The 23160-nt window shown below is 43.2% G+C and overlaps 1 protein-coding gene, 1 long non-coding RNA gene and 2 pseudogenes across 3 annotated transcripts in view; 2 read left to right on the top strand and 2 right to left on the bottom strand.

Moving 5' to 3' along the window:
• The window catches only part of copg2 (COPI coat complex subunit gamma 2), a 31396-nt gene extending 12890 nt beyond the window's left edge, over positions 1 to 18506 (top strand). Inside the window, exons 24-25 of one of the 2 annotated variants that reach the window (XM_034163012.1) lie at positions 31 to 170; positions 18493 to 18506. In XM_034163012.1, coding sequence (XP_034018903.1) covers positions 31 to 161 — 131 coding nt within the window. In that variant the 3' untranslated portion in view covers positions 162 to 170; positions 18493 to 18506. Of the gene's footprint in view, positions 1 to 30; positions 755 to 18492 lie in introns of those variants that run through there. The other variant, XM_034163011.1, reaches the window with a different exon arrangement.
• LOC117503772 lies at positions 319 to 1772 on the bottom strand. The gene is made up of 2 exons (XR_004558659.1): positions 1381 to 1772; positions 319 to 793 (listed from the first exon to the last, which is right to left on the bottom strand). It is a non-coding gene; the product is annotated as an uncharacterized LOC117503772 (long non-coding RNA).
• Positions 4067 to 13727, bottom strand: LOC117504497 (annotated as a pseudogene).
• A 984-nt stretch (positions 18507 to 19490) lies between the features above and the next one.
• On the top strand, positions 19491 to 22537 carry LOC117504496 (annotated as a pseudogene).
• Positions 22538 to 23160: the final 623 nt, after the last annotated feature.

Raw genomic sequence — 23160 nt, 5'->3', positions numbered from 1 at the left:
GATTGACCTGCTCTGATATTCGTCTTTCAGGTGTGTTTCGGGGCGGTCACGACCTGCTGGTCCGATCCCGCCTGGCGGTGGCAGACGGTGTCACCATGCAGGTAACGGTTCGCAGCAGTGATGAAACGGCCGTTGACATCATCCTGGCCTCGGTGGCTTAAAGCGGCAGAGTTCTTCCGCCGTCACAGCACTGCTGTGAGGATTCTGTCTGACCTGAAACACGCTGAAATTTTGTGTAAACATCACGTCTCTGTTCTGAATGCTTCTGTTCTCACATCTACAATAAATCCCGTCAATAGAATGAAACTTTTTTTTTAATAACAAAACTAATTTTATTTGCAAAAAGGAGGGGAAAAAAAACACCCAGAAGATGAACTTTTTCATTTAACATTGAGAAGATGTAGAAAATCAAAGTTCATTCAGAATGTAGATGTGTTTGCATACTGTTTTGATCAGGATTTTAACAATCGCCACCAAATGGAAACAAGCGGCTCCACACGTGAGTCCTCTGAGGTTCACTGAACACGGCTGAGATGATCACTGTACTTAATATTGCCGGCCTGATGCTGGTGCAGATCAACGTTTGGTACTTTTGCAACACTGAAAGGATAAGTTCACTTTTTTTAACAACCTGTCGCATCTCTAAGCGCTTCATTTGCATTTGACAATCACCGCTTTTGTGAAAAATCCTTTGTTCATGTCCGCAAACAAAAGTTTGGAGGTATGTAGGACTCAGCACATGTGACCGTTTGTTGACTCCTAAATTACAGATTTCACTGGCAGCGATTCTATCCTCCTTAAGGTGCTCTGACACTTGCACGCCTTTGATTCGTGCACTTCCATGCACTCTGCCGTGCAGGAGAGCAAACTCGTAAATGGTCAGCAACTTCATGCACGTGCGCAAGAAAATTCTGAAATATTCAAACTCTCCATCACGCATTAATTACGTGAACATTGTGCAAACAAACAGTGTGAATTGAGTGATTGCATCAGTGCCCGCATCAAAGCGCAGCTTGTCCGAATGAGAAGATGTTAAACCTATCGCAAACATACTTTTATAGCTGCTCACAAGAAGGAAAGAACATGCAACTGTTTTACCACGTCAGTACAATATACACACTACAAATAATTACCTTTTTAGATGGTTCCAAATGCTTTTTCCACCTCATTAAGCGCACGAGAGAGACAAAAGCTGCAGCTGCAATGGTCCTCTGTGATTCCGGAAGCGATTTGAGGTGTTTTCAACAGCCATCTCAGAGAAAATGATTAATCTGCTACGAAATTATTTTATAAACGCAGCATCCAGTACACAATGTGGGGTCCAGTTCGGATGAAGTGAGTGCGAGTGCGCGGATCAAAGTCGTGCAAGTGTCAGGGCACCTTTAATCATTGTTTCAGCTCGATATCTGATTCAAGTAGTTCTGGGTGTTGCACTTAGAGGACGACAGAAAACTGCTGTAGAAAGTTGTCCCAGGAACGAGGACAAAGCCAATTACGGACTGTTAGTGTATTACTGCTGCATACCAAAACAGTAAAGTCAGCTTCTTTTGTGCATGGAGTGATGGAGACCCATTTGTCCTTCTAGTAAGAAGTGAGCTAGTACTCAAAAATATGAAGAGCTGAATATGTCATAATATTGGTGTTATTTATGGATATAAAGTGCCACACTTCCATTTTTTTAAAAAATATATTTGTAAGTGCTCTGTTTTGTGGAGCAGATCACATGGTCTAAACACCTCCTAAACAGGCACACAACAGTCTCCTGTACTAAATTTGTACAGTAGTGTTCAGAATAATAGTAGTGCTATGTGACTAAAAAGATTAATCCAGGTTTTGAGTATATTTCTTATTGTTACATGGGAAACAAGGTACCAGCAGATTCAGTAGAATCTCACAAATCCAACAAGACCAAGCATTCATGATATGCACACTTAAGGCTATGAAATTGGGCTATTAGTGTAAAAAGTAGAAAAGGGGCTGTTCACAAAAATAGTAGCATCTGCTGTTGACACTACAAACTCAAAACTATTATGTTCAAACTGCTTTTTTTAGCAATCCTGTGAATCACTAAACTAGTATTTAGTTGTATAACCACAGTTTTTCATTATTTCTTCACATCTGTGAGGCATTAATTTTGTTGGTTTGGAACCAAGATTTTGCTCGTTTACTAGTGTGCCTGGGGTCATTGTCTTGTTGAAACACCCATTTCAAGGGCATGTCCTCTTCAGCATGAGACAGCATGACGTCTTCAAGTATTTTGACATATCCAAACTGATCCATGATACCTGGTATGCTATATATAGGCCCAACACCATAGTAGGAGAAACACGCCCATATCATGATGCTTGCGCCACCATGCTTCACTGTCTTCACTGTGAACTGCGGCTTGAATTCAGAGTTTGGGGGTCGTCTCACAAACTGTCTGCAGCCCTTGGACCCAAAAAGAACAATTTTACTCTCATCAGTCCACAAAATATTCCTTCATTTCTCTTTAGGCCAGTTGATGTGTTCTTTGGCAAATTGTAACCTCTTCTGCACGTCTTTTATTTAACAGAGGGACTTTGCGGGGGATTCTTGCAAATAAATTAGCTTCAGACAGGCATCTTCTGTCACAGCACTTACAGGTAACTCCAGACTGCCTTTGATCATCCTGGAGCTGATCAATGGGTGAGCTTTTGCCATTCTGGTTATTCTTCTATCCATTTTGATGGTTGTTTTCCGTTTTCTTCCACGCGTCTGTGGTTTTTTTTGTCCATTTTAAAGCATTGGAGATCATTGTAGATGAACAGCCTATAATTTTTTTGCACCTGCGTATAGGTTTTCCCCTCTCCAATCAACTTTTTAATCAAACTACGCTGTTATTCTGAACAATGTCTTGAACGTCCCATTTTCCTCAGGCTTTCAAATAGAAAAGCATGTTCAACAGGTGCTGGCTTCATCCTTAAATAGGGGACACCTGATTCACACCTGTTTGTTCCACAAAATTGAAGAACTCACTGACTGAATGCCACACTACTATTATTGTGAACACCCCCTTTTCTACTTTTTTTTTACTAATAGCCCAATTTCATAGCCTTAAGAGTGTGCATATCATGAATGCTTGGTCTTGTTGGATTTGTGAGAATCTACTGGTACCTTGTTTCCCATGTAATAAGAAATATACTCAAAACCTGGATTAATCTTTTGTCACATAGTACTATTATTCTGAACACTACTGTATTTAATTTTTTAATCTACACAGAGCTGTGGACTTCATATTGCACGTGTGTGCATGACAAAGATACACAGTACAGTTCCCTCACACCTCTGTGCTTGAGATAAATGGCAGCAAACCTCCATCAATGCACGTGTTCACATGAGATTTTGGATGTATCGTTTTAAAGAAGGTAAAAGGTGCTGAAATACTGGCATCAGTGTGCACAGTCCATGTGGCTCTTTTAAAAGCGGATTTAATTACTTCACCCCACCTCCCCCAGAGAAAGCCCTGTCTGACTGAATAAACTATGCTATCAGTGATTCATCAATCATACATGCACGCAAGACAAGATTTTTATGGAGGCAGCAGATGAGGAAATATTTTTGCAGCTTTATTCGCTGACCACAATTCATGTTAAACAATCGGATAAAAAAACTAAATGCGTTTAACCCAAATTTAAGACTGTATTATCCAAGTAGTAATAATAATTAAATTGAACAGTTGTGTCAGTGAAGTGGCGTCAGAGTTCAGTGCATCAGTTTTATTTGTAATCATGTGGACATGTAATCACATAATTGCAAACATGTTCAGCCAAGTCCAGCTGGATTGCATCCCAGACTATTTCTTCATGTTGGGCGACGCTGGACTTTGGGGTGTAATGCGTTTGTGTGCAGTCCAGAGCGTATACTGCGAGTACACCCTTCATTGTCATGGAAGTGTGACACTTTATGTCCAGTAAATGAGTGATATTAGTACGTTATTGCATTATTAGCTCCAGTTATAACATTTTTAAAGGATTTTTTTTAACCCATCCAATAACGTACTGACTGACTGATGGCTGAATTAGTCTGTGGTTTGAATTGTTCGTTATTTTAATGAGTATGGTTGTGAAAAAGTGAACTTTAACTTTCAGGCAGCTCAAACTCTGCGGCAAAACCAATAATCAACCATCGGCGACATTCCCCCGCTGCCGGTAGAGTCTAGTCAGTGTGTTCTTATTTGAGCATCACTGAGCATGACACTGATGTTGGCGCTTCAGAAGGAGTGAATAAAGTTGAAGTAGGCTTTGAGGAAGCCGGTGGGATCTTCCAACTGAGGGTAATGACTGATGTGTTCGTCCAAAACAGTGAATGTCGACCTCTGAACCAGCTGCCTGCAAAAACAAATATTTCTCAAAACTGCTCTGCACTGAAACCAAAAACAACAAAAATAGTCACATGGCACATTTTGTGAGCTTGAGCTTATTCATTTCTTTAACTTATTATGCTATTATTTTGAAAGTTTCATGCTGGTTCTTTTGGTGTCGTGTTCAAGCTTCTTAAAATGATTTCAAGAAGTGACTGATTCTTCTTCAGATGTCACTGATGTTTTGCAGCATAAAGAAGGTGACGAGGGTGGGGGGGAGGTGTGACTCACTGGTACAGACTGATGAACTGGGGGTGAGGGTTGACTGGGTCCATGGGTCCATAGATCATGTGCACTGCAACACACGGGGGACAACAGGAGTCAGGAAGGGATGGAGGCCTCATAAACTACATGAGGATGAGACACGAATTTAATCAACAGTGATTCAGAAGAATCTACTGTAGAGTCCACGAAGCGTGTGTCAGCAGCAGCTTCACTGCTTCAGATGGACTCTGAAGCTGAGCATCGCACCGGGTTAATCCCCCCTGACAGAAACCTGCACGTCGTGATGAAACTGTACTCACGAGGGATGGAGGTGGAGGTGAGCGCGCCCACCCACCGCTCTCTGTGCTTCAGCCGCTGGTTGATGTACTGCAGAATACTGAGACACAAAGAGGAAAGGAGCAGATTGTCATATTTTATTCTCACAACACTCAAAACCTTCAAGTGGTTCACAAAAAAGTGCCTCCTTGCTCAAAGCAAGGCCACGCCCACATTTTAAAATCCACCAATAAAAAAAAAAAAAAAAATTTGAACTCACATCTGTAAGATGAACCACTTCCCTTCATATTAGCATGGAAAACACAACCTTGACCTCAGACCGTGATTGTTGACCCACAGATCCAGGTTGGATCAAAGTCACATTACAGTAAGTGTTCCTGACCTGACGGTCACATTAGATACAAGTGACAACTTGTTTTCCATCAGAGTGGGAGTTTTACAGCAACAAAACACCCACTCAATGGTCGCTATGCCTCCAGCTAGGCGGGGCCAAAATAGGCAAGAAGTTTATTTTATGCAAATGCTGAGCGACATGATACAGCGACCACCCATCAGCGTAAACGTCAGTTGGCTGCTCGCTCAAACAAAATAAACCACGTTGGCGGAAAACGCCCCAAAACAGCTTATTTCTGCATAAATCTCACGTTGGGCCAATTTTTTCCCTTTTTTTTTTTTTCCCCCTCTAAGGTGAGAGAGAAATAAATACAGTGGATAACTCCACTTCATGTATGATTACTGGAAAAAATACGCAACTCAACTTTTAATGTCTACAACAAGGTAAACCGCAGTCCCTAAAAACGATTTAATACACATCTGAACACAAATAACCCTTCTTTCGAGTTTATTGGTGGATTGCAACCCAACATCGTGCATTACCGCCACCTACTGCGGGGGAGGTGTTTGTACACCAAGACTTTATTTGAAAAGTGATGCATGTTAAAATATGAACTGATGTGTTCAAAAAGAGAGCCGTTCTAAAACCAGTAGCCAGCCGTGCCTCACCTTGGATTGCGCAATCACTGGGCTGACTGCTGGCATGCTGTCTCACTACTGTTTTGTAAACTTTCCCCTTCACTCTTGCTGATATTCTTCGGTCACAAATCACTCCTGCCACCTTTCTCCACCCACTCCACCCTGCCTGCACTCTCTTCTTCACCTCTCTACCACACTCTCCATTACTTTGAACAGTTGACCCCAAATATTTAAACTCATCTACTTTCACCACTTCTACTCCTTGTAACTGCACTATTCCACTGGGCTCCCTCTCATTCACACACATGTACTCAGTCTTGCTTCTACTGACTTTCATTCCCCTTCTCTCCAAAGCATATCTCCACTTCTCCAGACTAGACTCAACTTGCTCTCTACTCTCACTACAGATCACAATGTCATCTGCAAACATCATAGTCCATGGAGACTCCTGTCTGATCTCATCTGTCAACCTGTCCATCACCACTGCAAACAAGAAAGGACTCAGAGCTGATCCTTGGTGTAATCCCACCTCCACCTTGAATGAGTCTGTCATTCTAACTGCGCATCTCACCGCTGTCACACTATTCTTGTACATGTCCTGTACTACCCTAACATACTTCTCTGCCACTCCAGACTTCCTCATACAATGCCACAACTCTTCTCTTGGCACCCTATCATAAGCTTTTTCTAAGTCCACAAACACACAATGTAACTCTTTCTGTCCTTCTCTGTACTTTTCCAACAGTATTCTCAGAGCAAACATTGCATCTGTAGTGCTCTTTCTCCGCATGAAACCATATTGCTGCTCACAGATGTTCACCTGTTTTCTAAGCCTAGCTTCTACTACTCTTTCCCATAACTTCATGCTGTGGCTGATCAGCTTTATGCCTCTGTAGTTACTGCAGCTCTGCACATCACCCTTGTTCTTGAAAATAGGAACCAGCACACTTCGTTTCCACTCCTCAGGCATCCTCTCACTTTCCAAGATTTTATTAAACAATCTGGTTAGAAACTCTACTGCCATCTCTCCTAGACATTTCCATGCCTCCATTGGAATGTCATCTGGACCAACTGCCTTTCCACTCTTCACCCTCTTCATAGCAGCCCTCACTTCTTCCTTGCTAATTTCTTTTACTTCCTGATTTATTCTCACCACATCATCCAGCCTTTTCTCTCGCTCATTTTCTTTATTCACCTTCTCAGCACACACTCTTCACTTGTCAGCACATTACCATGTGCATCTCTTACCACCCTAACCTGCTGCACATCCTTTCCAGCTCTGTCCCTTTGTCTGGCCAATCGGTACAAGTCCTTTTCTCCTTCCTTACTATTCAACTTCTTGTACAGCTCGCAATATGCCTTTTCCTTTGCTTTTGCCACTTCTCTTCTCGCCTTACGCCGCATCTCCTTGTACTCCTGTCTACTTTCTTCATCTCTCCGACTATCCCAAAACTTTTTTGCCAACCTCTTTCTCCTTATGCTTTCCTGGACCTCTTCATTCCACCACCAAGTCTCCTTGTCTTCCTTCCACTGTCCAGATGTCATACCCAGTACTGCCCTAGCTGTCTCCCTCACCACATCTGCAGTACTCTTCCAATTGTCCAAAATTGCTTCCCCTCCAACTAGTGCTTCTCTCACCTGCTCGCTAAATTTCACACACCAGTCTTCCTCCTTCAGCTTCCACCATCTGATCCTTTGTTGAGCTCTCACTGTCTTCTCTTTACCTCTAAAGTCATCCTACAAACAACCATCCTATGCTGTCTAGTGACACTCTCTCCTGCTACCACCTTACAGTCTGTGATTTTTTTTTTTTTAGCTTGCATCTCCTATAAAGAATGTAGTCCACCTGTGTGCACCTTCCTCCACTTTTATATGTTACCCTGTGCTCCTCCCTTTTCTTAAAGTAGGTATTCACCACAGCCATTTCCATCCTTTTTGCAAAATCAACTACCATCTGTCCTTCCCCATTCCTATCCTTGATACCATATCTACCCATTACTTCCTCATCACCTCTGTTCCCTTCACCAACATGCCCATTGAAGTCTGCTCCTATCACCACTCCTTCATGCTTGGGCACACTCTCCACCACCTCATCTAACACACTCCAGAAATCTTCTTTCTCCTTCATCTCACAACCTACCTGTGGGGCATATGCACTGATGATATTCATCATCCCTGTATGTCACCAATAAAATGGTGAAACACTTTGGTTATATGAACTTAAATTCCATAGTTTAGCTGATGTACATAATGTACAGTGTTTTTTGTCAACAGCTGTATGTGTGTGTAACATGTTTCGTGTGCTGAGCAATCAGAAAACAGCTGCAAAAAGGCACCAAGTGAGGCATGCAGTTCTGCTGCCTCAGGTTAGGGGGCACTAGTGATCCCAGGGATTATTCTTGCAGCAACTCCTCAGCTGCAAAATAAGTGACAGCAAACTCCAATTTACAGTTAGCAAGTTAAGAGCTGAAGTTAAAACTGAAACAATTTTCGAAACTGGACTTTCAATCGAAGCAGGAGGTAATAATTAAAGACTGTGAGACAGAAGACCTGCTCTTTTCAAACGGAGTGGGACACACGTAAAGTCTGGCTGTGTGGACGTCCAGCAAAAAACAAAAACAAAAAACAAAACACCTTTTCTGCTGCCTTCTTTTTTCAAATTGTGACTGTCTGGACTCAGATGGGATATTGTGACCTGAAGAATTTTCTCATCAAAAACGAGCAGTCGACCACTAGCATTCAAAGTCAGAACGACTTTCTTCCCCGACAGTGATCTCCAATGAGACAGAGAGACTTTTAAAACTAAAGGAAGACAAGGAACACTTACAAACAAGTCAATGATGCTTTTGTTCAGAAGGAGCGGCACATGTGGGCTTCATTTATAAGTAAAGGTAAGACTATAATTTTTATTTTTTTTTTTTTTCTTTTTTAAAGAAAGGTGCTTTTTGTATGCTACAGTTTGTATGTGTAAAGAATGGTGATATGAGATTTTAAACATAACCTGTTAACTGCTGCCAATCAAACAGTGAATAAGCTACTCTGGGGTTCATATGTTTGTAAATCTGATTGTGATGAAGTCGGTGCCTCACCAGTCAACCTCACCGCATGTCACTACTGGCCACGCCCAGGGAATGTCCATCAAACAACAAACTCCAACTGTTAGTCATTCTCATATGTAGCTAATGTGACCGTAGGGTTAGACATCCCAAATTCAGATTATTATAAACATACGGGATATGACACGAACGTCCGTTTAAGCCTTATGTCCCTACCCCTGAACCGTAGGACCAAAATACACGTCAACTTTATATCACAAAGGAGGAAAAGAAGTCAGCAGGTTTCAGAGCTTTTATTTATTTATTTTTTTTACTACCTTTAGTTGTAACTTTACCTCTAAATCACTTTAGTTTTATTAATTTCCTCATTTGACCCTGATGGTGTGAAAACAGTTTTAGCCGCTAATTGTCCAGATCATGACATTTGGTGTTTTTGAGTTTCGTAAATGTATGAACTTTTATTAAATAAAGAGCGCGTACCTGTCCAGAACCAGGTTGCCGTCATTGTAACGTAACCAGTCCACATGTCCCAGAACTCTGCGTCTGTGGGCTGAGTGTACGGACCAAACACTTCCCCGAGCCTGTCAGGTCAACAACAAACAAAAACAACAAAACAGTCTCACACATTTATGTACGGTTAAAGACCAAAATGAGACAAACAAAATTCAATATAGTTCATATCCCAATAATAACTAAAATCTACATCAGGCATAGTGAGTTTTAAAACATTGTTTTTGAAAAGGTTGGCAATTCAATATTTGCTGATGTTTGGTTCCTTGTTAGTATTTGTAATTTCAAAGTAAAGGTTTACCAGAGCTGTAACCATAAATGCACTTTCTTGTGAAGCCAATGCAGGAAGTAAGCAGCAAAATCTAGGACTTTATTTTATAATTTCCTGCCTTTACATTTTTTTTTTATCTGTAGCTGCTCCATAACTTTTTGATTTCTAATTTAGACCAAAACTTTCCACAGAACATTACCATATTTGCTTCAGTGATTTTTTTTTTTTTTTTTTTTTTTTTTTTAAACGACAACACGTAAAACTTTGGGATGAAATGCCGGTGGCGTTTTACCCTCTGGTGAAGATCAGGTAGTTGGTGAGACGCGTCAAAACTGGAGCCAGAACAGTGGAGTCTTTGAGAAGCTTTAGGAGACAAAACATGGTGAAGCACATGCACGGACAGTACAGAACATGACATCAGTGCATGAGGACGTTTACCATCTGCAGCAGGCGAGGGTGATGAGTTTCTGGGAACAATCCTGTTGGGAAGAAAAGCATTAAAGTTTAAAAGAAGTTTAAAATCTTTTCTCAACATCACAGCAGACCAAAAATCAAACACAGGAACACGATCACATGTTCAAGAAAAACCGACAGTGATTGTGGATCATATTTGAATAAAAACGAAAGCTTTCATAAGGCAGCGTACCTCCGTTAGACAGACACAGGCTGTTAAAGGTCAGGTGACCCGTCCGGTTCTGGTCGCTCCTAGTTTGGACAGAGACAGGAAACAACAGAGCAGAGAAAGTCTTTTTCCCTCCTGCTTTCTTTCTTTCGTTTTCACTTCATGGGTGTAAATCCTGCAGATTTTCCTTCTGCAGGAGTTTCCTGAAATAAGGAAGGATTTTCTTCTGGAAGTAAAATCCAGAAGAAGGATTTTCCTTCTGGATTTTGAAACGCTTGATTTTAAAATTGAAACAAATCTGTGATTGTATCCCTGCAGGAAAATCCTTCTGCAGAAGGATTTTCCTGCAGAAGGAAGAAATCCTTCTACAGGATTTTCCTGCAGGAAAATCCTTCGTTCTGTAGAAGTATTTTTCCTGTAGAAATCCTTTCTGCAGAAAGGAAGAAATCCTGCAGTTTTCTGGTTTTCTTTAAAAATAAAGATAACAGCTGTACTGCCTTAGAAAAAGAACAATCGGGTGATTCTTAGACTACAGGCACTTATGTCCTTTGATCATATTGTATGAAAAACAGAAAAAAGGGGAAAATTTCACACTTTTATAGTTATCTTTACAATGAAAGTGTGTTAAGAAAGTTGTTCTAGTAGTCTATGATGACTTTTTCACCTTTTTTCAGCATCATTATATGCAAATATTGCTGTTTTGTGCTTGTCCCACACCCAGACTTTTGATCTTCAATGATAAAAATGAATGCTAAAGAAATGTTTTTTTATAATGTTTTAAAATATATCTGATTAAAATATCAGTAAAATAATCAAAACATAATTGGGGTATTCAATGTCATACAACTGTTGTGATTTTTTTTAAACAAAATGTAGTTGTCTCACACTACTGCCGTAATTTCCACCACAACACTGTAATGTCCTTTTAAACAGTTTGTATGAAAGATTGTTTGGGTAGTTTCTATGGAGATAAACAGTGGCATCAGAGCACATGTATATAGTGCCAAATCACAACAAACAGTTGCCCCAAGGTGCTTTATATTGTAAGGCAATGGTGTGGTGGAAATTACATTTACAAGGCCAATAGTGCCCATAGTTAAAGAATCACCCAATCATTCATTCATTTCCTGCTGCTTATCTGGGTTGGGGTGGCAGCAGACTGATGCCCCGGTTACAGGTCACATGGCGACAGCTGGACAAAGGATTAAAAAGTCAAAAATCATTGATAAAAGGTGGATGAAAGATCCTGCAATTTTCCCATCACCAAAAAGCCTGCGCACTCAAACAGAACTTAAAACAAAATTCATGGACAATGTCTGCAAAGATTTCACAGGAGGATTGAACGAAAGGAAGAAAACCAAAAAACTAATGAAAGACAAATGAAGCAAATGTCGACCTCGATGCTTTAAAACTGAAACATTCATGATGACTTGACTGAAAGGGGGCGTGAAACCAAGTGCAGCCAGCCTTGTCTCATTTCCACAGTACATGTCGGTGCGAGATTTTGTTTGTCTTCATATTCAGAGTTCTCGCGGCATGTCTTTACCTGTTGTACACTTTATCTGTGATTTTACCTGTCCTGAGGAGTACCTTTGACAAGTCCATGGTGAACTGTCCGTGTTGAGAACGAAGGTTACTCTGAAGACACGCACATGCAGGCCAGCCACAAATAATTGAAATGTGCGTAAACAGTAAAAGTAGTTAAAACGTCTTACCGCTATTGTTTCTGTATGAAAACGTTGTTTTTTTCATCCCAAAAATGAACGATCATAGTGATACAAGGATGTTTCGTTCAGCTCCTTGAAGCTTTAGTTATTAATCGTTCAGATATCGTTGCGTTCGTCAACCTTCGTTCAATACATCGGACCTGAGAGGTTAAACGAAGTTGGACAAAACAAACGCTAACGTTACGAAAGCTAAGAAAAAGACAAGAAACTGTCAAGAGCGAAAGCGAAATGAAATACGGATGAATTGAGGTTCGTTCAAATTTTTCGACAGTTTAAAAATTCTGGCGAAGCGTCAGCAGCAGGAAAGAAGCTGAACGAAGGTTCAATGATGCCTCTGAAAGTCATCTTGTTTCGTCTGGGCTTCGGTGCCCTTGGTGCCGTGTGACCGGAGCTTAAGCAGCTGTAGGAAAAACAACAGCTCAAAGAAATCATTGGCTGCTTCCCACCAGTCATAGTGGCCTGATGCTTGACCTCTGACCTTACAGCCCTTTCTGCTGCCACAACTGCTCCCCCACGAGACTCACAAGTCATCTTGTTTGGAACTTGACTGCAATGCAGCCTTTGATCACAACTCTGATATTCTACTGTTTTTCAAAGGTAGAAACGACACAGAATGCTTGGAATTTCAATTAGAGAAATTTTTAAAGGTGAGCTAAAATATGGACAGATTGTGCCGTCAGTGTAATCCCGTTACAGTAGAATTGCCTTGCATACTTCAGCCAACGCCAAACACGTCTTGCTACTTGCCCTTAATCATGATGTGCACGGGCTGTTTTGTCCACATTCGTTTGGGAAAATACAAAAATTTTGCAAAATAAATAAATGAATAAGGTTTTTGACAACTGCAGACCATAAACACACCACTGGGTGACACACACACACACCTGTAGAGCAGCTCCAGAGCCACGGTGTCGCCGTAGTCGTGGGACAGCAGATTGAGTCGCTGGTTGTTCAGACCTAAATGGTTGACCAGAGCTTCCACCACACTGGCCTGCTCGAAGATGGAGTATGCTCGGTCGCTGCCATGAAAGAAAGATGGTTGCAGTTAAAAAATAAGTTCCTTCAGCTTCTCCCCTTTTGCTCGCAGTTGCCACAGCTGATCACATACAGATCTGTGTGGTGATCTGGTCCAAGTTTTACGCCGGATGCCGTCCCTGGCACAAATCCACATTACATGGAGAACGGCCACGTGTGATCTCGAAGCGGAAAAATTACGTCGGATGAACTCTGCCACATAACTGAGCTTGTTCACGCGCTGCCCAAGTTATGTCAGACATTTAATTGTCCCGTCAACTCTTTTTTAAGCAAACTGGTTCCACTGCTGCACACAGACAGCTGTGCGTCGTCACACACAGACTCTGAGATGTAATGATCAGGAGTTGCACTAAAGTGAACTTTGTGTCAGCGGAGAATAGCGCAATACTGTGGTCCACCTACAATGCAAGGAGACATTTACTCTGAAAGAAACAAGCAGGAAGTCAACTGTTAAACTCCTGAAATATGCAAATGTCTACAATGGATTATTTGTTTTTTAATTCTGTGTACAAGGAGGTGGCGCCTCTGTGCTGCTGGAATAGCAGGCGGTCAAGCGCGATAAGCACCGAGATACCAAAAGTGCAAAATACAGATGCTAGCAGCAACCGACCTTGACAAATCGTGTCGAATGAGCAAGCTTCACCTCCCACATTTTTGCGCACTCAGGTGGACAACCCCCAAACTACCTATTCATGAAGTCAAACACGCTAAACGGACAACACACGCCATTACACACGTCTGAAAGATGCAACCTCCAGTTCGCTTTGAAAACCAGCATGCACCGGCTTGTTTTGTTTTTTTGCAAGTGTTGTGGTCTTTGCACACATTTTAACACACAGTAAATAAGTGAATTCTCTGGAAAGTCAAAGGTTAGGGTGAGTTCCTGCATTTACTCACAGGCTTGTCGCTGAAACCAAAACCAAGAAAGTCCAGAGCAATGACCCGATGGAAGCGCTGCGTCAGTGGCTCCCAGATCTGTGACACACACACACACACACACACACACACACACACACACACACACACACACGTTGTCAGTCTGCTCTAACAAATACAATGTTTGCATACATACTGCAGCTGCGTCACCTTGTTCCAGTCGTAGCTGGAGGTGGGGAAACCGTGCAGCAGAACCACCACATCAGAGCTTCCCAGAGCACCGAAGGAGTCTGCTTAGGACACACGCACACACACGTCCATAAGTATTTGGACAGTGGCACACTTTTTGTAGTAAGTAATAAAGACGGACCCGTAGTATCGTGAAACCTTTAGTTCAACAGGTTTAACATAAATGTCGCTGTCTCGCCATTTTCAGAGGCCAAAACTAATTCTACTGCACCCAAAATCGACCCAGAATGCATTGCTTTGCCAGTGTATTTTTATTGTTTTCAATCAGACCTTTTTCCAGTGAGTCCCATTCTTACAATGCTTGACGTCCACGTTTTATTTATGTGCGTTTCTCTCCGTGTGTCTGTGACAAAGCCACGCAGGTTTATTCCATTTTGAAAGAGTCTGACCACAAAGGTTTGGAGAGGACGTGACGGGATAGCAATCGCAGTGGGACAGATTTGACTTTAAAGCAGCTAGCACCACTAGCAGTTAGCAGTGTCTATTTTTACCAATTTATTGACTGTGACTGGAAAAGAGAAAGACGCAAAAGTTAAAATGATGTTTTAAGACCGTCACGTGGAACTTTTAAATATGAAAGGATACGCCATGTGATGCAGGAAGAGTTGGACATGAATGAAATGAAATTAAATTCAATTTAATCAGCTTATAAAGTGCCAACTCTCCACAAAAGCTGCCTCAAGGCGCCTCACACAAAACATTTCAATATAAAATTTAAAATAAATAAGTAAAAATTCAAAAAATCAGGACGATATTCTCCGTGGCAGCTGTGTAGCACTTAAGAAGTAAAATCAGCGGGATGCAACTGTGTTGCAGGGTTTGTATTTAATATTTCTTATAGTTTGTCCAGTCTGGTTTGCAATTATTGGATTTTTTTTTTTTTTGCTTGTTTGTTTTTTTTTTTTTTTTTTTTTTTTTTTTACCTTGGCTAAGGCAGTTAGAGCGCAATCGGAAAAAATAGCTGAATGTAAATTGCTTAAAAATAAAGCAAATAATAATTGTGCAATATAACCAAATAGGGTAGGTCTTATTGGTCTTTACTGCAGCTTCCTTCAGTTTTATCTCCATTAAGTATAAAACATTCAGGGTGGAAGGATACGTCACATACGGTGATAACACTGTATTGTGGGGCCTGTATTGAATCATATCATTTTCTGAAATCAGTATCGCGAGCCTACAAAAAGTCACCTGCATGGAGGAACTAATGATCTCCCACCAAGGAATCTTAAATGAAAAATAAAACACAAAACATCATCAGTACAATTTATACTTCTTTAAAGGTAAACATTCACCACAGTTTAATTAGTGTGAATAGTATGTACAGTGACGTAGAGAATTGTGATACGTATATTATGTATCGTATCGCAGAGCTAGCGTATCGTTACACCATCCCTACAAACAAACAAACAAAAAAAAAAGAAAAAACAAAAGGTGTATTGGGCTGAGGTCAGGTAACTGGCGTGGCCATTAAAGAATATTTCATTTCTTTGCCTCAAGCTCTTGAGTTCCTTATTGTTGTGATATTTTTGGGGGTCTGAAGCTCCGTCCTATCAGTTTGGCGGTTATAATCATTTGCATAAAATAGACCTTTCCTCTATTTTGTCTGTGTGTAGCTGGTGGCGTAGCGATCCACTTGTCTCTTGTCACTATAAAACGTGCTCTAATAAAAAGGAGTGGCAGCTGGTCGCTTTGCCACTGTCTCTTGTACAACCCCTGGCAAAAATTATGGACTCACCGGCCTCAGAGGATGTTCATTCAGTTGTTTTTTTTGTAGAAAAAAAACAGATCACAGACATGACACAAAACTAAAGTCATTTCAAATGGCAACTTTCTGGCTTTAAGAAACACTATAAGAAATCAAGAAAAAAAGATTGTGGCAGTCAGTAACGGTTACCTTTTTAGACCAGCAGGAAAAAAATATGGAATCACTCAATTCTGAGGAAAAAATTATGGAATCACCGTGTAAATTTTCATCCCCCAAATTAACACCTGCATCAAATCAGATCTGCTCATTGACATTGACCCTATGCCATGACATTGACCCTATGTGTCTTTGCAAGTTTTTGCTCTATGGCAAGATGCATTATCATCTTGAAAAATGATTTCATCATCCCCAAACATCCTTTCAATTGTCCAAAATATCAACATAAACTTGCATTTATTGATGATGTAATGACAGCCATCTCCCCAGTGCCTTTACCTGACATGCAGCCCCATATCATCAATGACTGTGGAATTTACATGTTCTTCAGGCAGTCATCTTTATAATCTCATTGGAAACGGCACCAAACAAAGTTCCAGCTCATCACCTTGCCTCATCATTCAGCCTCACCTTTAGCACCTTCATGCAGATTTTGGAGATGTTTCAAGTCATGTTAACGTGTTATTCCGTTAGCTATGTAAGCTAGCATAATGTAACCATAGCTTGTTGTAGTGCCATTCTGACCATGGTACCTGCGCTGTAATGAAACGTTTGTGTTTTAAGGAAACACTAGTCTGCAGCTGCACGACAGACCTGGAGCAAATGGTGCAGCCGGACATGTACAATGTTTGACGTGCTCACCCAACTGTGTCACGAACCAGTGCTTCATATTCTGTTAAAAACGTGTAAACACTGTTAACATAGTTTAGTCTAGATTAAGGTCTGTACCATTACTGCAGAGTTCTGTGCAAAGTAAAAGGCTGTTTTCACTGATGCATTTATTAACAGTGAAAACAGACCATATTCCAAGTTTATACTTGAATTAATTCATTTATATAGAATTTCCCAATGACCTGCCTGAAAGTAGTCATATTTTGCAGAAAGGAAGAGGTGTGTGAGATTTAGTTTTCTGGTGTTCTGTGTTGTGGCTTCATTAACCTCTGGGTCCTCTTAATGTTGGGGGTTGAGCGTCATTTCTGGTTTATTCCGTCACTTCGTAACATAAGCTCTTAATGTTCCAGCTGCCGTCAGCGCGTTGGCAAAATTCGGCGCGCAGAACGATGACCTCCTGCCGAGTGTCCTGGTTATCATGCAGAGGTATGTTTCCTGTTTCAGCTTTCGATTCTGAGGGAAGTGTTGTAGAACACAGTTGAAGTCATTAATGTATTAAATCTGTGCTGTTGCAGTGTTAATGCAACACCAGAAGTGTTAAAGTGCACATTTGTTCTTCCCCCAGTATGACATACAGGGTTTTAAAGCAATCAGCATCTCCGTTTGTGTATTTTTTGCTTGTTAGCGCAATATCTCAAGAACCAGTTCACTAATTTCATTCATACAGTACATCTGTATGTCTGTCTGATGTCTACTGCTGTCCCTCTCTGGAATATCTCCTCATAAACTGCAGACTGTTCTACTCTCCACGTGAGTTTAACTCTTTCATACTTTGCTCTGTGTATATTTCACTGAGCACGGACGTGCACGAGGCCGAGTGCGCGCGCGGATGAGATTATGACGTGGAGAGAGACTCTCTGTGATTTTAACAAAGGGAATCTCAGTCAGGAATTACCAAAATACAAACTGTTAAATGCCCGACCAGAGAAGGGAGCACGTTAGATCATTGTTACACGACAGTGAGTGGTGTGTACCGAGCGGTGGCCCGTGCAGCTTTGGGACTCTCAGATCACGTGATGGTCCACTTGATCCCCGCATACAGACAGAGACTAAAACTCTCTAAACCTGTTGTGAGGACATCTAAAGTGTGGAGCAATGAAGCTGTGGAGGAGCTACGCACGTGCTTGGCCACCACGGATTGGGATATGTTTGAGGCTTCAACAGACAGTCTAGATGACTACACGGACACTGTGACGTCATATATTCATTTCTGTGAAGACAGCATCATCCCACAGCGCACCAGGGTGAGATATAACAATGACAAGCCCTGGTTCACACCTAAACTCCGGCAGCTCCGTCAGCAGAAAGAGGTGGTTTTCAGAGAAGGAGACAGAGACAGCTATAGAGGTGCAAAGTACAGATTTAGCAAGGAGGTGGCAAAGGCTAAATCCATGTACAGTTCACGTCTGCAGCAAAGGTTCTCTGCCAACGACTCGGCCTCTGTGTGGAGGGGGTTGCAAGAGATCACCAACTACAAGCCCAAAGCACCTCATTCTATTGACGACCTGAAGCTGGCCAACGACCTGAACGTCTTCTATTCATGCTTTGAAGACAAGGTCTCACACCTCCCCACCCCCCACACAACTGGATGTTCAAACACCCTGGACCTCCCCCCTCTCACTGCTGCCCTCCCCCCGTTGCCCTCTCCGTCCAAGAGGAGGACGTGAGAAGACATTTCAAAAGGCTGAATGCATGTAAGGCCCCGGGCCCAGACTGTGTCTCCTGCCACCCTGAGACACTGTGCTGATGAGCTGGCCCCAGTCTTCACTGGGGATCTTCAACACCTCCCTGGAGTCATGCCGTGTTCCAGTCTGCTTCAAGTCCTCCATTAAGTTCCAGTCCCCAAGAAACCACACGTCACTGGACTTAATGACTACAGGCCTGTGGCTCTCATGTCTGTAGTCATGAAGACCTTCGAACGCCTGGTTTTATCCACCTGAATCCATCACCGACCCCCTGCAGTTTGCTTACAGAGCCAACAGGTCTATAGACGACGCCATTAAACCTGGCCCATGCACTCCATCCTGCAGCACCTGGACTCCCCAGGAACCTACGCTAGGTCCTGTTTGTGGACTTCAGCTCTGCATTCAACCACCATCCTTCCGGCTTTGCTCCAGGACAAGCTTTCTCTGCTCCACGTGCCCGGACTCCAACCTGCAGGTGGATCACAGACTTCCTGACGGACCGGAGTCAGCGTCTGAGGCTGGGAAAGAATGTCTCGAACACTCGGCTCTCAGCACAGGATCTCCACAGGGCTGTGTCCTTTCCCCTCTGCTCTTCTCCCTGTACACTAACTGCTTCACCTCCAGCCACGACTGCTGTAAAGCTCATCAAGTTTGCGGACGACACCACCCTCATCGGACTCATTTCGGATGGGGATGAGTCTGCCTACAGGAGGGAGGTGGACCGGCTGGTGGCCTGGGTGTAGCAGCAACAACTGGAGCTCAACGCCCAGAAAACAGTGGAGATGATCGTGGACTTCAGGAAAGCCACAGCCCCCCCCGCCCTCCCTCGCCCTCACCAACAGCCCCATCCACCACTGTGGACTGTCACCGCTTCCTCGGCACCACCATCACCCAGGACCTCAAGTGGGAGTCAACCATCAGCTCCTCATCAAGAAGGCCCATCAGAGGATGTACTTCCTGAGGGCAGCTGAAGAAGGCCAAGCTGCCTGTCCAGCTGATGGTACAGTTCTACATGGCCATCGAGTCCATCTCTGCTCCTCCATCACGGTGTGGTACGCCGGGGCCATAGCCAGGGACAGACACAGACTGCAGCACATTGTGGCCTCTGCTGAGAAGGTGATCGGCTGTAGCCTTCCATCTCTCCACGACCTGCACGTCTCCAGGACTCTGGGCCGAGCAGGTCGGATCACAGCTGACCCTTCTCACCCTGCACACAGTCTATTCAAACCACTACCCTCAGGCAGGAGGCTTACGGTCCATCCGGACCAGAACCTCCCGCCATAAGAACAGTTTCTTCCCCTCTGCCGTTAGACTCATGAACTCCTCATAACTCAGTCACCTTAACCTTAACTCTGTCACTTATCATTTTATCAAGGGTCACTTTAGACAATGTACTTTGGTTTTAATTGCACTCCTCCCACTGCACTTTTTTCTGTTTCTCTTTCTTTCTGTTTTTCTGTTGCACACAGCCTTTCATATTTCATACGTCATTTTTTTTATCTTATTTTCTTATTTTGGCACATATTGTATATTTTATCTTAGCATTTTACATTGCTCTCTGTTTAATGTTGCACCATTATATCGAAGCAAATTCCTATTCTGTGAATCCTGTTCATTGGCAATGGCAATAAACTTCTGATTCTGATCTGTGAAGTATTGACAGCTCTTCACTTTTTCCACATTTTATGTTACAGCCTTATTCCAAAATGGAGTAAATTCATTTTTGTCTCAAAATTCCACTCACAACACCCCATAATGACAACATGAGAAAAGTATTTTGTTTGTTTTTTTGCAAATTTATAAAACAAACAAACAAAACTAAGAAATCACATGTTCATAAGTATTACAGCCTTTGCTCAATACTTTGTTGATGCACCTTTGGCAAGCAATTACAGCCTAAAGTCTTCTTGAATATTATGCCACAAGTTTGGTGCACCTATCTTTGTGCAGTTTTTCCCATTCCTCTTTGCAGCACCTCTCAAGCTCCATCAGGTTGGATGGGGAGCTACCTATTTTATAAACACCACCCAATCCAGAACCCGTGGATCCCCACGGGCAACACAGAGTTTCATATAAGCGTGTACTTGGGTGATCCCTGACACTTTGTATTACTGATATGTGGGGACCGGGGGGGGGGGGGGGGGGGTTATGTCATCTCCTGATGACCCTTGTTGTAATATTCCTTTCACGCGTCTGCACAGGTGCATGATGGACAGTGATGATGAGGTGCGCGACAGAGCGACATTCTACATGAACGTTCTCCAGCAAAAGCAGAAGGCTCTGAATGCTGCCTACATCTTCAACGGTGATGAGACGCGAGCATGTCTGTCAGCGTGGAACCAGCGAGCGGAAACAAGCATGTGCTACCTGCTCTCCCCTCAGGTTCTGTCCGTCTCCATCCCCGGGTCTGGAGAAGTCGCTGCACCAGTACACCCTGGAGCCGTCAGAGAAACCCTTCGATATGAGACTGTCCCGCTGGCCACCACACCCATCTCAGAACAGAAGACGGGTACGCTTCCATACCAGGGCCAGTCCGCTCAACTGGATTTGATTAGCACTTCTGTTAACCATGCCCCTTTCTTTCAGAAATCGCCTCCTGGTTGCAACCAGCAAGCTGCCAGAAAAGTTGGCTCCATCCCGCCAAGACATTTATCAGGGTGAGGTTGTCCTCTGAAATATTAACAGGTGTAACATGGGAACGGCCATTTATTGCTGCAGCGACTTAACTTCTGTGCTGTTTTTTCCCCCAACATTTTATTGACTAAACGTGTCCTCAGTTGTAATGTTGTCCTCTTTGGGTTGTTATATTTCTGTCTCTGTCCTTTCATCCGTTCTGGACAGAACAATTGGCGGCTGTGTCAGAATTCCAGGGTCTCGGCCCGCTCTTCAAGTCCTCTGAACCCGTGCAGCTGACGGAGGCGGAGACAGAGTACGTGGTGCGCTGCGTCAAACACACGTTCAGCAGGCACATGGTCTTCCAGTTTGACTGCACGAACACACTGAACGACCAGCTGCTTCAAAAGGTACCGCTGGCTTCCTGTGCCTCTGTGGATTCTGGTGTTCTCCACTGGGAGCGCTGCGGCTGACGTCCAGTGTCCATGTTTTGTTTCAGGTCATGGTGCAGATGGAACCGTCGGAGGCCTATGAGGTCATACCTATGTCCCCCGCCCCCAGCCTCCCTTACAGCCAGCCCGGCTCCTGCTACACCTGGTCCGTCTCCCTGATGATGATCCCATGCTGGTAAGGACCCAAGACCCCGCCGGCTGTTACGCGGTCTGAACTCGTAGCCACAGACGGGTTGGTTTAATCTGCACTGTCTGTCTGTAGTGTCATGTACCTTCAGCTGTACAATGAAGTACCCTCGTCAGAGACTGTGACCCCAACACAGGAGAGCCTGACGATGATGGTTACAATGACGAGTACGTGGTGCGTATATGCCAGTATGCTGCACTGATGGAGTCGTGTTGCTGGCGTTGGCGCTGTGTTGGTGACCGTGGTTGTCCTCTGCTTTCAGCTGGAGGATCTGGAGGTGACGGTCGCAGATCACATCCAGAAGATTTTGAAGCCAAACTTCGGAGCGGCCTGGGATGAAGGGGAGATGAATTTGAGAAGGAAGAGACTTTCGCCCCTGGCGTCCGTGCGGACTCTCGATGGTAGTTATTCCAGGTTTTGATGCTGTGGCTTTTATCTCCTCATGGTACCTGGACCGACAGTTTTTTTTTTTCTCTCCATCTTCCCTGGGCAGAGGCGGTGGGTAACATCATCAGCTTCCTTGGGATGCAGCCGTGTGAGCGCTCGGGACAAAGTGCCCGAGAACAAGAACTCTCACGTCCTGTTCCCTCGCTGGTGGGTGTTAACGTCCAGTTAGCTACGACACTTTGAAAGAAGGCATGCCACAGATTGACCTGCTCTGATATTCGTCTTTCAGGTGTGTTTCGGGGCGGTCACGACCTGCTGGTCCGATCCCGCCTGGCGGTGGCAGACGGTGTCACCATGCAGGTAACGGTTCGCAGCAGTGATGAAACGGCCGTTGACATCATCCTGGCCTCGGTGGCTTAAAGCGGCAGAGTTCTTCCGCCGTCACAGCACTGCTGTGAGGATTCTGTCTGACCTGAAACACGCTGAAATTTTGTGTAAACATCACGTCTCTGTTCTGAATGCTTTCTGTTCTCACATCTACAATAAATCCCGTCAATAGAATGAAACTTTTTTTTTAATAACAAAACTAATTTTATTTGCAAAAAGGAGGGGAAAAAAACACCCAGATGATGAACTTTTTCATTTACATTGAGAAGATGTAGAAAATCAAAGTTCATTCAGAATGTAGATGTGTTTGCATACTGTTTGATCAGGATTTTAACAATCGCCACCAAATGGAAACAAGCGGCTCCACACGTGAGTCCTCTGAGGTTCACTGAACACGGCTGAGATGATCACTGTACTAATATTGCCGGCCTGATGCTGGTGCAGATCAACGTTTGGTACTTTTGCAACACTGAAAGGATAAGTTCACTTTTTTTAACAACCTGTCGCATCTCTAAGCGCTTCATTTGCATTTGACAATCACCGCTTTTGTGAAAAATCCTTTGTTCATGTCCGCAAACAAAAGTTTGGAGGTATGTAGGACTCAGCACATGTGACCGTTTGTTGACTCCTAAATTACAGATTTCACTGGCAGCGAT

Source organism: Thalassophryne amazonica, chromosome 22, assembly GCF_902500255.1.
Source record: "Thalassophryne amazonica chromosome 22, fThaAma1.1, whole genome shotgun sequence".
NCBI lineage: Eukaryota > Metazoa > Chordata > Actinopteri > Batrachoidiformes > Batrachoididae > Thalassophryne > Thalassophryne amazonica.
Note: the sequence above shows the minus strand (reverse complement) of the source record. Positions and strands in the feature narration are given on the sequence as shown.